Source organism: Thamnophis elegans, chromosome 2 (genome assembly GCF_009769535.1).
Source record: "Thamnophis elegans isolate rThaEle1 chromosome 2, rThaEle1.pri, whole genome shotgun sequence".
Classification (NCBI taxonomy): domain Eukaryota; kingdom Metazoa; phylum Chordata; class Lepidosauria; order Squamata; family Colubridae; genus Thamnophis; species Thamnophis elegans.
Window position 1 is genome coordinate 40,281,047 of NC_045542.1, and position 15,452 is coordinate 40,296,498.

Consider the following 15,452-nt stretch of genomic DNA (forward strand, 5'->3'; position numbering starts at 1 on the left):
GTTTGGAGAATTGGATCCACAAATGGCAGTAGATATAAGATTGTTTTGCTATTGGAGAGATACAGGTTGATAGAGCCGAGGTGGCGCAGTGGTTAGGGTGCAGTACTGCAGGCCACTTCAGTTGACTGTTATCTGCAGTTCAGCGGTTCTAATCTCACCGGCTCAATGTTGACTCAGCCTTCCATCCTTCCGAGGTGGGTGAAATGAGGACTCAGACTATGGGGGCAATATGCTGACTCTGTAAACTGCTTAGAGAGGGCTGAAAGCCCAATGAAGTGGTATATAAGTCTAACTGCTATTGCTATTGATAGATGGAAGAGTATAATTCAAAATTAGCTAAACTTAGTTAAATCCAGTGATAATAGGTATAGTTAAATAAAAATGATAAGTAATAATTGGATATGAGAAGGGAAGGTTAGAAATATTTTTGGACTATATATAAAGATATAAAGATTATTAATAACAATAATAATAAAAAACAAAATTAGACACAGTTAAGTTTTAACTAATAGGGGGGAAATGTTATGATATAGGATATAGTTAAATAAAGAAAGGATAATGATAATAAATTATATACATGGAGGAAGAAGGAGGATTTGTATGTTTGTTTTGAAAATAAAATAAAAATTTTTTAAAAAAAAAAAAGCATCTTGCAGTGTGTGCCTCTCCATTCTTCCTCCATACTCTGGGTCCGTGGTTTCCAAATGAGATGCAAAAGTTGCTCTCATCAGAAAAGAGGACTTTGGAGCACTGAGCAACAGACCAGGTCCGTTTTTCTTTAGCCAGGTAAGACGCTTCTGACGTTGTTTGTTGTTCAGGAGTGGCTTAACAAGAGGAATACAACATTTGAAGCCCATGTCCAGGATCCGTCTTTGTGTGGTGGCTCTTGATTCACTGACTCCAGCCTCAGTCCACTCCTTGTGAAAATCCCCAACACTTTTGAATGGCCTTTTCCTGACAATCCTCTCCAGGCTGCGGTCATCCCTGCTGCTTGTGCACCTTTTTCTTCCATACTTTTCCCTTCCACATAACTTTCTATTAATGTGCTTTGATACAGCATTTTGGGAACATCTAGCTTCTTTTGCAATTACCTATTGAGGCTTTCCCTACTTATGGAGGGTATCAATTGTGGTTTTCCACACAAGTGTCAGTTCAGCAATCTTTCCCATGATTGTGATTCCTACTGAACCAGACTGAGAGACCATTTAAAGGCTCAGGAACCCTTTGCGGGTGTTATGGCTTAATTAGCCGATTAGAATGGGACACTGAGCCTAGAATATTGCACCTTTTCACAATATTCTAATTTTCTGAGATTGTGGATTTGGGGTTTTCATGAGCTGTAAGTCATAATCATCACAATTATGACAAATCACGGCTTGAACTATCTTGCTTTGCATGTAATGAGTCTATCTCATATATTAATGTCACCTTTTAAGTTGCATTCCTGAAATAAATGAACTTTTGCACAATATTCTAATTTTTTGAGTTTCACCTGTATAAGTCATGCTTTTAATTGCTTCTATTTTATCAGCAATATCTGCTTTTAAATCAGATTAATTCAAAGTTGAGATACTTACACCACTGCCACTGACTTAATTTCACGTTTTAAGTTGAGGAAATGAACCTTTGCCATAGTCATGACTTGTTTTTTCCAGAGAGATTTCTTGTTCACCACACAAGATTTTACTTCAGAGAGCATTAGTAGGCTCTGCTCTAATTCATCAGTAGATTTTGTTTCCATTTCCTCTTCTACTTTTTCTGAGTTGAATACACTAAAATCTAAGAAACAGAAAAGAATAGCTTGGGTAGCTTTAAATTTAGATTGGGCTATGCGTGTATGAATATATATATATTCATACACATATATGTCTGTGTGTATGAGTATGTGTATATATACATATACATATACGTATACGTATATGTATACGTATATGTATATTCCTCAACTTAACAAGCATTCATTTAGTGAGCATTTAAAATTACAATGGCACTGAAAAAAGTGATTTATGATTGTTTTTCCACACTTGTAACTGTTGCAGCGTCCCCATCGTCACATGATTAAAATTCAGACACTTGGCAACTGGCATGTATTTTTGACGGTTGCAGTGTCTTGGGGCCATGTGATCACCTTTTACAACCTTCTGACAAACAAAATCAACGGGAAAGTCAGATTCATTTAACAACCGTGCTATTAACAACTTCAGTGATTCATTCACTTAACATCTGTGACAAGAATAGTCATAAAATAGGGCAAAACTCAACAACTATTTGTTTAACAGCAGAAAATTTGGGTTCAGTTGTGGTCATACGTTAAGGACTACAAGTAATTTGAAGGAACCAGTAAAGCTTCCATCCCAAAAATGTCATTGTCCAACCCAATTTTAAAAAATGGAAAATTCTACTATTCTATAAGCTGAAATTTAATTGAATAATGAAACAATTACAAATGAGACAACATTTATAGTATTGTATTTAAAACACAGTATAGGAAGTTGGTCAGTTCCCCTCCACCGCTTACCTGCTTGGTCAATCTCCGCTTCAGCTTCCAACTTGAGGAAAACATCCTCCAAGGTTGTCATGGAAACACCATAAGAAATAACACCCAAATGAGCATGGGTATCTAAATCAGCAAACAGCGCTACAAGAAAAAGTAGCAGTGGAGGTCTTAGAAATGAATTTGTAAATGCAATCATATTCCACTGCAATGTCCTTTTTTACAGTTGCTCAAGGAACGGTCTTCTAATCTCCACAAAACTTTATTCCAAAAGCAGGAAAACAATAAGACTTAGGTAATAAATGTATCTGGGGTTGGCTGTTTTCTGTTAAAGTAACCACCAACTCTCTGTATATTAATATTATAGTCTTTGAGATCAAGTGCAATTAGAAACATAGCCTTCCGCTTTTCTCTCCAATTTAATAAAGAAAAAAATTATACCTGAAAATTTGTCCATATCTTTAAATGGTAATGCATATATCAGTTGTTCTTCATTCTGCTTTAGCAAACTTGATCCGGGGATGTGCTGTCTGATGACAGATGCTGTGGCTTCTGTGTTACAATACCTATCTATGTCCATACTAAGAAACACATATAGATATCATTGTTTTGCAAAGGGATGCACAACATTCATTATAGGAATAAGAAGAATTACTCCTATGCTGCTGCCTTTATCTGTATTTTCATAATCCAGTTCATGAAGGGTATTCATAAATACCATTTATTAGTTACCATCCAAAGGGTGCTTACAATATGAAGTAGTAAAATGTAATGATGTTCAGCAAAATCTAAACACATCTTAAAAATGACTACTGAACAACCCAACACAAAACTTCAACAATTTTAAACTAGAGGCCAGAGAGGTCAAGTATGGTTTAAATCTGCTTTAAAAGATACTAGACTACTCAGGAATATATAGGCAGCCCTTAACTTACAAGCATTCATTTAGTGACCATTTAAGGCTACAATGGCAGTGAAAGAAGTGACTTATGACCAGTTTTCATGCTTACAACCATTGCAACATTCCCATGGTCATGTAATCAAAAATTGAACCCTTGGCAAATGATTCATACTTATGACTGTTGCAGTGTCACAGGGTCATGTGATCACCCTTTGCGACCTTCTGACAAGCAAAGTCAAGGGGGAAGCCAGATTCATTTAACAGCCATGTTACTTAACAACTGCAGTGATTTACTTAACAATGGTGGCAAGAAAGGTTGTAAAGTGGGGGGAAACTCAACAATTACCACATTTTTCAGAGTATAAGATGCACCTTTTTCCCCAAAAAAAGAGGGTGAAAAAGAGGGTGCATCTTTTTTGGCCTCCCGAAACCCCACCCTGTGCCTGCCCTGGACATGCAGAGAGTTTTGGAAAGCTTGTGGAGTGCTCCTGGGGACTGGGGAGAGCAAAAGAGAGTGGAAAAGAGCCCATTTTTCACAAAAACAGGGCTGTTTTTGCCATCCCAAGCCCACAGGAGCATTCTGCAGACTTACCAAATTCTCTGCATGCCCTAATTGTTTTTTTTTTTTACAAAAAAGGGGTCATTTTTTGCTCTCTCCAGCCAGGGGAGGGTTCCCACACTTTCTGCATGCCCCGTTTTTGCTTCTTTTTGACTTTCCCAGCCCCCAGGAACACTCTACAGGCCTCCCAAACCCTCTGCACACCCCATTTTTGTGAACAACAGGCTCGTTTTTCACTTCCCAAACCCCCACGTGTCACATTTTTGCTTTCCCTGGCCCCCAGGAGCACTTTGCAGGCCTCCCAAACTCTCTGCATGCCCCGTTTTTCACAAAAAACAGAGCATGCAGAGGGTTTGGGAGGCCTGCAAAGTGCTCCTGGGGGCCAGGAAGGGGAAAAAAATTTATCTCTTCAAAATCTTGGTGCGTCTTATTCTCCAGTATGTCTTATAGTCCGAAAAATACAGTATCTCATATAACAATGGAAATGTTGAGCTCAATTGTCATCATAAGTTAAGGACTACCTTATAAAAGGGTCTTCACTAAGAGGTTTAAGCAATAAAGCAGGAGCAGGTAAATAAGACTTACTTGCTTTTTCCCTAGTACATTAATGCAAGCATAAGCAGTCCTTCAAATAATAACTAGACTCCAATTGTTTAAAGATCAACGTTAAGTATTCTGAATTGAGATTTAAAACTGAACTAGCAACTGACAGTAGGATAGACATTACAGATGAGCAGTCTAGTCTTAACAAAAACTTGAATAACTATACTATACTAGCTGAAGTTCTCAAGTAATTTTCATAGAGTTTCAAGCCAAGCATGGTAACAATGTTAATCATACAATCCAATTCATATTACGATCACCTAACAATGAAAGAATTTCAATTTCAAAGTTATTTAAATGTGTTTAAAGAGTGGAGATATTGAAGCAGGATTGTGACAGACATTAGAACAGAACAGAAAATGGTTGTACCTCAAACGATAGCCAATTCCCCATTTTGTCTTAAGGAAAAGGGAAGATCCAAGACATTTCAGCATTCCTTGAGAAATTACAGCTTTCCGATCTAGAAGTAGGCCAGAAGGGATCTTTATCATAAATAAATAAAGCTTATATGGTAACCACCAAAAGTATCTTATTTATATTATGGATAATATATATCTAACCTAACAGGCATCTAATTGAACATGCCTGCAAGAATGTCTGCTTCATCCATGAAATGGGTACTGAGCACTGTCACGTGGTTGGCTTTTCTGTTTTTCAAGAGGTTCCAAACTGTATGTCGGGAGCATGGATCCATACCAGCAGTTGGCTCATCCAATAGTAACACCTAAACAACAGCCAGAGGGGGAAAAAAACAATAGATAAAACTAGGTATTCATTTTACAAATACAAATGCTGCCTAGCACCAAACCTGTAGGGAAACCAAAATCTTCTAAATAGTGTGGGGAAAGTGGAGAGAAGTCCCATAAAGCCTCATGATTGGCAGAGTAATTGGGGGAAAAAATGTTTGCCGAGTACTCAAGGGGGAAGGAGGCTGAATTATAGTTATTTCTTGCTTAACAATGACAACTGGGACCAAAACTTGTCTGCTTCTATATGCTGAGAAAGTCCTTTTCCGGAACTTCAGTTCACTGGTGTGAGTGCTATAATCGTTGAGTTGTTTTTGCTTGAATACAGTACTTATTTCTTTTGATCAGCTGTAATTTTGAATTAAGATTTCTTAATTTTTCTTTATTGACACTGCATATTACTGTATTATATGGTTTAATTTATGCTAATGTTATTTTGAATCTATTTTAAAAAGTGTTGGTCAGATAAGTGCCGTAAATATTTTAGACATTAAACAGAAGATCCCAGAGTAAAATTTGGTGTTATTACTCTGTGAATATGGATGTATACATCTAAATAAAATACCCTTATGTTCTGTAACTCCTTCTAGTATTCTTCAATAAAATATTTAGGCAACTAGAAAGCCATGTGAAATCTAACCAAGTTCTTGTAAGGTTATGTGTTTAGTTTAGTTTAGTCATTTCACATGATACAACAAAATTAAATGCTGTCTTCAGTGTACATTATAACTATAAAAATAAAAACACAAACATACAACCTTTATTTTCTATATAATTGAAATTGAAAACCCAATATTGCACTATACCATAGAATTCAATATGGTTACTGCCCTGGGATAGAAACTGCCTATTTGCCCTTGTTTTTATTATCCTGTACTGTCTGCCAGATGGTAATAGTTCAAAAAAAGGGTGCCCAGGATGAGATGGATCTTTAAGAATGTTTTGAACTTTCTTAAGGCAGCGGGAGCTATAAAGCTCATCCAAAGAGCGGAGATGGCAACCAATGAACCTCTGGGCAATGACGTTGACCCTCTGGAGTGCTGTCCTATCTGCCACTGTGTGACGATACACAGATGCAGTAAGTTAAAATACTCTCTATGGTCATTCACAGACACTATATTAGAGATGCACTGATACAGGTCTGGAATAAAATTAGAGAAGTTTGCATGCTGACTCTGCAGTATTAACTAGGGGTCAGAAGTTTGCATGCTAGTAAAAGATTTATTTGCTGACTATGGGCATTCTCTAGGTTCAGAGGTCTACATGGAAGTAAATGAGTTACCATATACCATAGACTTGTACAACCATAATTGGTCACATAGACCATGTGACTCCACCTTTTCTTTGTGTATGCTCAATAAGAGTCATCCAGACTATGCTCTGGGTCGTCTCATCCCGAGAGAAGACTCGTGTCCGTGTCTTCCTTCATCATTGGCCTCATGGGCGACCCGTGGAGAAATTGCATCTGGTGACCCCGATGTGATCCGTGTTGCCCACCTCATCTCACCCCTAGGCTGGGAGAAGCCTCGCACCCAGGGACGGCCGTCAGTGAACGGAGCACCCTCTCATTTCGTGAGTATGGGGTCGGGTTTCTCGAAGGAACAGGTAGCGCACCTTCATGAACTTCGTGATATCTGTAAATCTTCTAGTGTAATTATTCAAGCGACGGGCAAGTCGCTTCCCGTTCCCCCCGAAAGCATTTAATTGACTTATTGACTTATGTCAAAAATCACTGTCCAATCTACCAGGAAAAGGGGTCTTTAAAGCTCTCCTTATGGATAAAATTGGGCACCTGCTTCCATGAGGAACCCCGAGCCCCTCCGGGCATTTTAACAACATGGCGTTTGCTTATCAAATGCCTCCAAATTCACGAGGAGGGCCATTCCTTTTAAAACCGTTAAGGAAATTAAAAACGCTGTTTCTCTGTATGGCGTGCAATCCCCGTACACCAGGGGTTTAGTTAGAAGTCTGTTGACTGGCTCCCCATTGAAGCTATGGGAGGGGAGAGTAGTTAGGATTTAAGCTGCTCTCTGAGTTTCCCCGCTGCTTGGAGAATGAGCCACAAGTTCTCCAAGGAAAGGAAATTGAAGATTTAAAGTGACAGAACCTCCCCCAGGCCTGAAAGTGTTGTTTCATGGTATGTGTGCATATATGTGTACATGTGTGTGTGTAATCATTTTCAGACCTGGAGGGAAGTTGAGATCCCTTAATAATAGAAAATGGAGCTCACTGGCTTATGTACAGCTCCCTGAAATAATTGTAATAATTGCTTTGCATGAAGAATGAATGAAATGGGATATTTTTGTATGTCTGCATATGTCTGCAATCTGATTGCAGTGCAAATGTATGTCGATGGTAAAAGTTGGTATGAATGTACTTTAATTCCTTTCATATAAAGAAACAGTAAGTTGCAAGGTTGTTTAATGGTATGTGTGTATATGCTTGTGTGTTATCATTTCCAAACCTGAAGGGAGGGTGAGATCCTCTAATAAATATAATGAAGCTTGGTGGCTTGTGAAAAAGCTTCCTGGAATAGTTATAATGATTGGTTGGCATGAGCAAGCATGATTGCAGTATGAATGTATATGTCCCCAATGCCCCAGAAAGTGATAACTGAAGAGAGCCAAAGACCTGTGATTGCCTGCGTGAACCCCCCCCCCCCACTTTTTCCCTCTGGGTCATTCTTTGGAGGGAAGCAGGAAAGGTGGGGAGAGTGTGTGTCTGCTCATTTTTACAGTGAACGTGTGTATGAAATGCCCCCAGAGATACCTGTGAATGCCTCTGTGCACCCCCCCTTTTTTATAATTTATTTATTTTTATTAGTAAAAGAAAAATACAACAATCAATAACTTGTAAAAGACAATACAACATCCACCACTGTTTTGCTTTACATTTGACTACGTTTCGAGATATTCCCATAATATCAAAATCATTATAGACCTCAAAGGTTAGGTATCTTCTTCCCTCCCTCCCTCTTTCCTTCTCTCGTTTCTTCTTTTCCACTCCCCTTTCTTCCCTCCCCCCTTGCCTCCTTCCCTCCTTCCTTCCCTTTCTTTTCTTTTCTCCTTTCCTTCCCCCTCCCTTTCCTCTCTCCATCCCCCCTCCTTCTCACATACCTTCCCTCCTTCCTTTCCTACTTCCCTCCTTCCTTTCTTTTCTCTTAATTTCCCTCCTTTCTTCCCTCTTTCCTTCCTTCCTTTCTACTCTCCTTCTCTCCTTCCTTCCCTCCCTCTTTCCCTCCTTGCTACCCTCTCCTCTTCCCTCCCTCCTTCCTCCCCCACTTTCTTCTCTCCTTCTTTCTTCCCACCTCTCCTTTCCCTTCTCTCCTTTCTCTTTCTCCTTTTTATCCTTCCCCCCTTCTTCTGCCTTTCCTGTTCCTCTCCTTTCTCCTCTCCATCCTGACTTTCCTACTACCCCCCTCCCTCCACTCTAACCTTTGTTGCATTTACATATTTTCCTCTACTGAGGACGACCTGGTTCTCTTTTTCTTTCCTTGTTTAAAAAAGGCAAGGTTTACAAAATGCGAGATGGAGAATTATTTTTATCTTCTGTTACTCATCTCGCCTTACCTAAAATGAAACTTGATTGCTAATTCCATGCAGGTAGTTATAACGGATTTCCTATCAGCTTTTTAAGTTTTTCCAAAATTGTGGTCTAGCAGAGTTGCTCAACGGTGAGTTCTCACCCCTAATACATTTCTCCTCTCACTTATCTCTCAATTTTTGTATGTTATTCGTTTGGGTTATTACTTGAATCATATTGAGTTAGTCAGCTATCTCTTTTTATGTCTAAGTCTTCACTGACTCATCAAGCCATTTGTACAGCTTCTCCCAGACTTTATAAAAGTCTGTATCTTCTTTATCGTTAATCCGCATCGTCAGTTTGTTCATTTCTGCTAATTCTAAGATTTTATTCATCACCATAGTGCTAGTGGGGGCATTTTCACTCTTCCAGCACTGTGCGTAAGCAATCCTTGCCGCTGTCAAAATATGGATGAGGAGGTATTGATTGGTTTTACATATTTTTTGATCTGTTATCCCTAATAGGCAGGTTTCCAGCTTGAGACATAATTTAATTGACAGGATTCCGTTCAGCCATCTTAGTGTTTGCTTCCAATACGTTTTGGCAACCGGACACGTCCACCACATATGGTAGTACGTGCCCAGCATTGTTTTACATTTCCAGCACTTGGCCGACACTTTTGAAGAAATTTTTGCCAGTCTTGTCGGAGGAAGATGCCAGCGGTAGAACATTTTGTATATATTTTCTTTATAGGCCGTCGATTTTGTCAATTTCAGGTTCCATTCCCAGACCCTTTCCCAGTCATCTAGGTCTATTGTGTGGCCGATGTTTTGGGCCCAGGTTACCATGACTTCTTTTACTCTTTCTGCTTCCATTTTTCGAATCAGTAAGCAGTTGTATATTTTCGAGATTAATTTCTCATCTGGTCCAATTAAAATTTTATCTAATTCCTGGTTCTTGTTCTGGAAGCCAAATTGTGCTAGATCTAATTTATGTTTATTTTGAATTTGAAGATATGGCCACCAATCAATGTTTATTCCCTTTTCAGCCAAATTTTCCCTAGGGTTTAGTTTATTTTGATCGTTTAGCAGCTGTTGGTAGATAACAATTTTATCAAAATTTATCAAATTCGGGTATATCAGGGCTTCCGTCGGAGATATCCATTTGGGTAGTTGAGTGTAAAATTTCCTTCTGATTTCCAGCCAGTCCTTAATTAATACCCCCCTTAAATGGTGTCTACTAAAATAATTGTGGATTTTATTTCCCTCGCACCATAAGTAATTGTGCCACCCATATTGCAGATCATGGCCCTCTATTGTTAAGATTCTTTTGTTAGCTAACATTACCCATTCTTTTATCCACATAGTTGTTGCTGCTTGATGATATGCTTTCCATTCCGGTAAGCCCATTCCCCCTTGCGCTCTTTTATCCTGAAGATGCTTATATTTTATTCTGGGCTTTTTGCCATTCCATACAAAATTTCGTATCATTTTGTCTAAATCATTATAGAATTTTTCCCCTAATTTGACCGGTGCCGTTTGAAATAGGTAGAGGATTTTTGGCAAGACATTCATTTTAATTACTGCGACTCTTCCCATCAATGATATTTGTAGTTTCGACCAGTTTTTTAAGTCCTTTTGAATGTTTCGTAGTAGTTTATCATAGTTATCTTCTTTTATGGAAGAGCATTTCGCAGACAGCCAGATCCCTAAGTACTTAATTTTTTTGGTTACCTTTAATTCCATTATTTTCTCTAGTTCTCCAATCTGATTTTTGGGAAAGTTCTTTATAATCATTTTTGTTTTTTCCTTATTTATTTTTAAACCGGCCACACGCCCAAAGTTCTCAATGTCCTTCATCAAATTCGGTCCTGAAATTAGAGGGTCTTCCACGATAAAGACCATGTCATCCGCGAAGGCCTGTGCTTTATATTGTTCTTTTTTTATAGTCAAACCCCTGATTTCCTGGTTTAATCTTATCCGATTTAGGAGAACTTCTAGCGACATAATAAATAGTAGTGGGGAGAGCGGGCACCCTTGTTTAACACCTTTTCCAATTTGTACCCTCTCTGTTAGTTCTCCATTAATTATGATGTTTGCAGATTGCTGTGAATATATAGATTCTATGATCTTAATGAATTTGTCGCCAAATTTCATCATTTTTAATTGTGTGATTAAAAAGTTCCAATCTAAGTTATCAAAAGCTTTCTGGGCGTCGACAAAAATTAATGCTAGTTGTTTCTCGGATCTTGTTTCGTAGAATTCCAGAGTATCAATTATTATTCTTGTATTGTTCCTAATGTGTCTTTTTGGGAGAAAGCCATTTTGATCCGGATGGATACTCTGGTTTAATATTATTTTTAGTCTTTCCGCCAATATTGATACAAAAATTTTGTAATCTGCGTTTAACAACGATATAGGTCTATAGTTTTGGATCTTGCTACTGTCCGCCTCTTCCTTTGGTATTAGGGTAATGTAAGCTTCCCCCCATGATTTTGGGACCTTACCATTTTGTAGTGCCTCATTGCATAGTTCTAATAATTTGTCTTCCATGGTGTTTTGAAGTTTTTTGTATATTTCCGACGGAAGCCCATCCGGCCCAGGTGTTTTGTTGTTTTTTTGCTTTTGAATGGCCTTTTTCAGTTCCTCTTCTGTAATTTCTTTATCAAGCATCTCTCTCATCTCCTCCGGCAAGACTGGAAGTTTCTGCTTTATAAGGTATTTTCTAATGTCCTGTTCACTAATTTCGTCCTGTTTGTATAATTTCTTATAATAGTTCTGTACAATCTTTTTCTTTTCCCCTATTTCTTGTTTCAAATTCCCCTCCTCGTCACACAATTGTTTAATAATTCTTTTGACCTCCTCTTTTCTTATTTTGTGGGCCAGCCATCTCCCAGTTTTATTTGCATGTTCAAAATAATTCTGCTTCATTCTCTTAATGTTTTGTGCTATTTCCTCTTGAGAGATCAAATTTATTTGGTGTTTAATTAACTCTCCTTTTTCCCTGTGTCTGCTATTTTCTGGCTCTTTCTGGATCAGCAGTTCTGTCTCTCTTAATTCTTTGTTCAATGTATTAAGTTTTCCCCTATGCATTTTGTTTCTTCTTATTATGTAGGCTATTGATGTTCCCCTCACAACTGCCTTCATCGTATCCCAAACGTTTTGTATTGAGGTCTGCTCTTTATCATTTTCCTTGAAGAAATAGCCCAGTTCCTTTTCTATTTGTTGTACAAATTGTTTCTCTTGTAATATGTTCTGGTTTAATGTCCACCTAGCTTTTATCCTTGACTTCCCTTTCCATTGCCATAAGACTGGGTGATGGTCGGCCCACTTGTTCGTTGTTATTTCAATGTTTACAGTATCCATGAGTAGTTCCGGGTTTGACCAGACCATATCGATACGGGACCATGAATTATGTGGATGAGAGTAAAACGTGTACTGTTGTATCTTGTCATTCATTGTTCGCCAGACATCATAAAGGTCTAATTCCTTCACCATATTTACATAGGCAGTCGGTAGCTTCCTTTTGTACTTTTCTTGTGTGTACCCTTATAATCCATTTTACCGTCTGCTATTGCGTTGAAATCCCCTAGAATACATATATTTTGCCACTTTATTTCATTTATCCTCTTGTATAGATTAACATAAAATCTCTCTTGTTTTTGGTTTGGAGCATAAATTCCAACTAGTAAAAAATTTTTCCCACCATTCATTATCTCCACCATTAATACCCTACCCTCTTTGTCTGCGTGTATTAATTTGGGGTTCAACCATTCTTTTATATACATCACAATTCCTCTTTTTCTAGTTTGTGCTAACGAGCAAAATGTTTTACCTAGTTTTGGACAGTTCAACAGGTTATTATATTTCTCTTTAATGTGGGTTTCCTGAAGACAGATTACATCTAGCTTTTGTGTCACTAGATCCAACAGTACACGTTTTCTTTTGGAAGTTATGTTAAGACCATTTATATTTGCTGATAGTACATTCGTTTCCCATTCCTCAGTTCCTTTACAAGTTATTCGCTTTGAGGGCACCTTTAGATCTTGTCTCAATTGGTGACCTTGCTCTTGAATCTTCTCTGCCATATCTCTCTCGCTCTCTGACCTCTCCCGTCTCTCGCCCCTCCAGTTGAGTTTCAATTATAGTGTCCTCCTGTCTTAAAGGTCCTTCTTTATTAAACCTCTCTTCATCTGCTAGTAATAGTTCCTGGAATTCTTGAGCTTTCTCCAAAGTATCTATCCGGTACTTCTTTTCCCTCCATGTTATTAACATTCCTTCTGGAAGAAGCCATCTGAACTGGATTCTGTCTCTGTTTAAATGTGGAGAGAGGAAGTTGTATTTCCTTCTCTTCTCTCTGACTCTCCGTGGAATCTGCTTTAAGATGAGAATTTCTTTACCTTTATATGTTAGTGAGTCCCCTCTTATTGTGCTTAGAATGTCCTCTCTCAGTTGTCTTCTCAACACCCTCACATGAATCTCCCTCGGAAGCCGATGGCGTCTCGCAAAGCTTGTATTGATTCTATAGACTTCGTCCAGTTCGTTAATGACCTCTTTTTTCGGCCTGTCAAGGACTAGTCCCAGAATTTCTCCAATCAGCTCCCGGAGGTTTCAGCTCTCTTGCTTCCTCCACGTTTTGTAGTCTCAGATAGTATGCTGATCGCTCTAATTCTAGGTGGAGGATGGCCTCCTCCAGGTTTGAGTTTATAGATTCCAGTTTGTCCTCTACTTTGTCTATCCTTTTTTCTGCTATTTCCGTTCTCTCCTTAACATTTTGAATTTCCTGTTCATTTTTCGACAGCGCTGTTTGTATTGCTCCTATACGCTCCTCAATCTTTCCCATATTATTTCTAACTTCATGCATTTCATTCTTTACTCCCTCCAGGCCTTGGGTGACACTTTCGCCCATCTTCAATATTGCCTCCTGTAAGGAGTCCATTGTTACCACCTGGCCTTGTGGAGTTGGGGCTGTCTTGTCTCCCATTTGCCTGCCCTCAGGGGACTTTTCCCTCACCGGGGTAGATAAAGGGGTTTGCTTTTTACTCCCTTTGGTTAAAGTTACTGTTCTTGTTGCCATTTACGTTGATTCAGTTCTCCCCCTTTAAGCTGTAAATCTAGTACCTTCTGGATGCTGCTTGAATAATTATACAGTACCCGGAATACATACAAGGTAGTTAAGCTATATAGTATAGACTCAGTTAGTTCTATAGTAGTAGTATCTGGGAGGCGTCTACTAGCCAGGAGAAGACGTTTCAGCGTGAAGAGACAGGAGACGGGAGAGGCCAGAGTTTCTGAAAGTATTTTAGAGCTCACCCAACAATCACTTCCTGTTGTCAGTATAATGTTGTCCTTCTGTTGTCTCTGGCTGTAATATGGCACCGCGCTCTCAGAGTTTTAAAGCTGGTTCAAACCCTCGCGACTCATAGGCTTTTCCCCCTTTTTCCCACGAAGGGGGCAGATCCAACTGTCTTTCTCTCCTCCGTCTCGTCCTCCGTTAATCCTCCAGATTTAAATAATCCAAAGTCTCGGTCTTTCTCTATCCGCTCCGTCACTCGGCTCTCTCAAATCTTTCCTGTCCGTCTTTACTAGCCGCTTCAACCAGATGCGCCCACACACGTATCTGTACTTATTACAGTTAAGTTGTTTATCCCTTCAGATTTAGGCTTTTAAGTCAAGATCTTACGTTTACCGTCATTCAATCCGCAACGTTCCCTGCAGCTGTCTCTCCCTTCCTTGTTGAAGGCTGGCAGTCACATCTTCTGGTCGGCCATTAATCAGCCGACCTCTTTTGCACGCGCTCTGAGGGAGCCTCTCGCTTCGTGGGGGGAGATCGCCTTTCTCCCTCCACTGCTCCGATGCTTCCCCTCTCCACAGGTCCTCGCACCTCGAAGGGACCTTGCCTACTGCAGCCACGCTCGTGCAAAGACCGGGCGAACCGAGCAGAGGATCTGTCGGCAGATCGCTCCGGCGCTACGCCAAACCGGAAGTCCCACCCCTTTTCTTTCCCTCATTCCTTTTGGGTCATTGAAGGCGGGCTGAAGTTTTTCTGCTCACTTTAAACATTTTTTTTCCTCTCTCTTCTGAGAAATTTGGAATAAATGGGTGACTTGCTCCTTCACCTTTACCTTTCACTGTTATCTTTTCATCTATAAAAGTTATGCAATTACATTTCCTTTTCTGCTCTGAATACAATTTTGATTTTTTTTTCTTCTGGAAATTTTTGAGGTATAAAAAGAAATGATTGAGATATTTTGCTTACATTTGTAAATGTTTTAACATACTTGATGAGAATTTGCTTCCATCTGAATGGAATCTAATATTTTGGAGTGTTGACTCAAAGTACCTCTTTTTTTTTTAATTGCATTTTTTTTAAAAAGCTATTTTTCTTCCCTTTCTCTTTTACACCTGAGTGCATTTTTAAAGCTTGTGAGTCAACATGCTCTACCCTATGATATTTTGTTTGTTTGTTTGCAACACAAGTTGTTGTTCCTTTTGACAATTTACTCATCTTACTGCAAAAGTGTTTCAATCATAGAAGCAGTGGGAATGTCCTGTTCCATGAAATTTACATCATTTACATCGTCTGCCTTCTGGAATAATGTTTGGATTTCCATTTGGACAGAATGGG

At 39.0% G+C, this 15,452-nt stretch overlaps 1 protein-coding gene across 1 annotated transcript in view; it reads right to left on the minus strand.

The window, feature by feature from the left end:
* ABCA5 (ATP binding cassette subfamily A member 5) overlaps nucleotides 1-15,452 on the minus strand; it is a 79,218-nt gene that overhangs the window by 39,428 nt on the left and 24,338 nt on the right. Inside the window, 5 exon segments of the mRNA XM_032210824.1 lie at nucleotides 1,578-1,779; nucleotides 2,519-2,638; nucleotides 2,936-3,075; nucleotides 4,927-5,017; nucleotides 5,143-5,281. Of these exon segments, the coding sequence (XP_032066715.1) occupies nucleotides 1,578-1,779; nucleotides 2,519-2,638; nucleotides 2,936-3,075; nucleotides 4,927-5,017; nucleotides 5,143-5,281 (692 nt within the window).